The sequence below is a fragment of the Triticum aestivum genome, chromosome 6D (genome assembly GCF_018294505.1).
Source record: "Triticum aestivum cultivar Chinese Spring chromosome 6D, IWGSC CS RefSeq v2.1, whole genome shotgun sequence".
NCBI classification, from domain to species: domain Eukaryota; kingdom Viridiplantae; phylum Streptophyta; class Magnoliopsida; order Poales; family Poaceae; genus Triticum; species Triticum aestivum.
The window spans coordinates 4,459,454-4,461,413 of NC_057811.1; the positions used below are offsets into that span (position 1 = coordinate 4,459,454).

A 1,960-nucleotide genomic window follows, 5' to 3' on the forward strand; every position below is an offset into this window, starting at 1 on the left:
ATGATGGATCCCGCTGCAGAGATTCCCCAAGGCCAAGAGTAAGATTCCCCATCCAGATCCGCTCCCTCTTCATTTTGCGCAGTGCACCACTTACTTTTTGTATGCTATATATGCTGGATGGATGTTCTCATGTGCATATGTGTGTTGGATTCTGGCAACCAGTTGATTGATTTCGTTTTCTTTTGGTGTCAGAGCCGACCCCATTGCTGGATCGGCGTGTGTGGATGGCATGGCCAAGGCCCAAGGGTAAAATTCCCCATCCAGTTCCTCCCTCTCACCATTTTTGTGCAGTGTACTACTTCCTCCATCCCAAAATTCTTGTCTTAAATTTGTCTAAATACGGATGTATCAAGTCACATTATAGTATTAGATGCATCCGTATCTAGACAAATGTAAGACAAGAATTTTGGGATGGAGGGAGTACTTACTTTCTGCATGCTATGCTATGCTATGCTTGATGGATATGCATATGTGTGCCGATTGATCACATTTATTTTCATGCCAGGGCCGTTCCCATTCCCAGCTGGCCGCGTGTGGACGACAGGAGGCTGCAGCGTTCCATGCCGCCGGCACTCCCCGTGTCCAAGGTGCTCGACGATGACAACCTGCTAATCGAGATCCTCGTCCGTCTCCCTCCCAAGCCGTCCTCCCTACCCCGCGCGTCTGCCGTCTCCAAGCGCTGGGGCAGCATCCTCTCCGACCCTGTGTTCCACAAACGCTTCCGCAAGCACCACCAGAAGCCCCCTCTTCTCGGCTTCTTCAACGGGTGTGCTAACTGCTTCACTCCCATCATGGGCTCGCCCAACCGCATCCCTGCTGCCCGTTTCTCCCTGCCCAAGAGCGCCATACCCTACAATGACTACGGGGTCTTCAGGGGCTGTCGCCACGGCCTCGCTGTCCTAATCGATGGCCGGGTGCCTGAGACTGTCGTGTGGGATCCCCTCACTAGCGAACAACACATCGTGGCTTTTCCACAAGGGCTCGACGATGCCTTACCGGGGCATTTGTGTACCTGGCATGGCGCGGTGTTGTGTGCTGATGCCGATGATGGGCATGTCCATGGAGATTGCTTCTCGAGCCCATTTAAATTGGTTTTGGTCTGCTGTGGTGGACACAATACACATGCATTTTGTTCTGTCCATGACTCAGCCTCTCGTGTTTGGGGAGATGTTTTCTCGACCGTGATAACAAATAGAAGTTCTGTGTTAATAAGGCCCAACATCCTAGTCGGGAATGCACTTTGCTGGTTGATTTCTCAAGGTGGTATCTTTGTTTTAGATTTCAAAACTCAGAGCCTTGATGTGATCGAGAAGCCAGTAGATTGCCGTGGTCCCGATGGGTATTTTCAGCTCTTACGAATGGAGGATGGTGGACTTGGCCTCGCTGTTTTGTTGAACCTGACCATCCAATTATGGGAGAGGAAATCCAATTGCAATGGTATTGTCGAATGGGTGTTGTTGCGGAAAACCATTCCACTAGAGGGGATGTTTCCAAGGAAATTGGATTTTGCATTTTTCATTGGGTATGATGAGGACACAAATGTGATTGTTCTCTCTACGATTATTGGCCAATTCATGCTCCAACTTGATTTAATGCAGAGCAAACATATTGTGATAACTAATAACAGCATATCTTATGGCACCTTTTACCCCTACTCGAATTTCTATACTGCAGGTAATACCTCCCTGTCTACATTGCACACGCAAAAGTAGTCCATTTAGTTTGTTTTAGTTGGATTCCATGAAGTTCCTTTCGGCTTGTGATTGCGGTAATATTGTTCCTATGAGCAAGGATTGAACTAGATATATAACAATACATTGTGTTGTTGTTTCTTTTGTTGGTCGGGTGATCTTATTGTGACCTGACTTCTTATTATTACTAGGTTACATTGAAGCTAGAACAGGAATATAACTATTGCTTTCATGCCTGGCCATCGCTAAATGCTAACTACGATTATGTG

At 47.5% G+C, this 1,960-nt stretch overlaps 1 protein-coding gene across 1 annotated transcript; it reads left to right on the top strand.

The window, feature by feature from the left end:
• LOC123146440 (uncharacterized) lies at positions 1-1,712 on the top strand. The gene is made up of 2 exons (XM_044566077.1): positions 1-38; positions 524-1,712. Exons 1-2 carry the CDS (start codon positions 1-3, stop codon positions 1,710-1,712), a joined length of 1,227 nt encoding a protein of 408 aa, XP_044422012.1.
• Positions 1,713-1,960: the final 248 nt, after the last annotated feature.

Excerpts from the sequence above, each read along its gene's own strand:
- LOC123146440 (XM_044566077.1), top strand. The coding sequence starts at position 1 with ATGATGGATCCCGCTGCAGAGATTCCCCAAGGCCAAGA. Across the intron at positions 39-523 it reads GAGATTCCCCAAGGCCAAGA|CTGGCCGCGTGTGGACGACA; the intron begins GTAAGATTCCCC and ends TCCCATTCCCAG.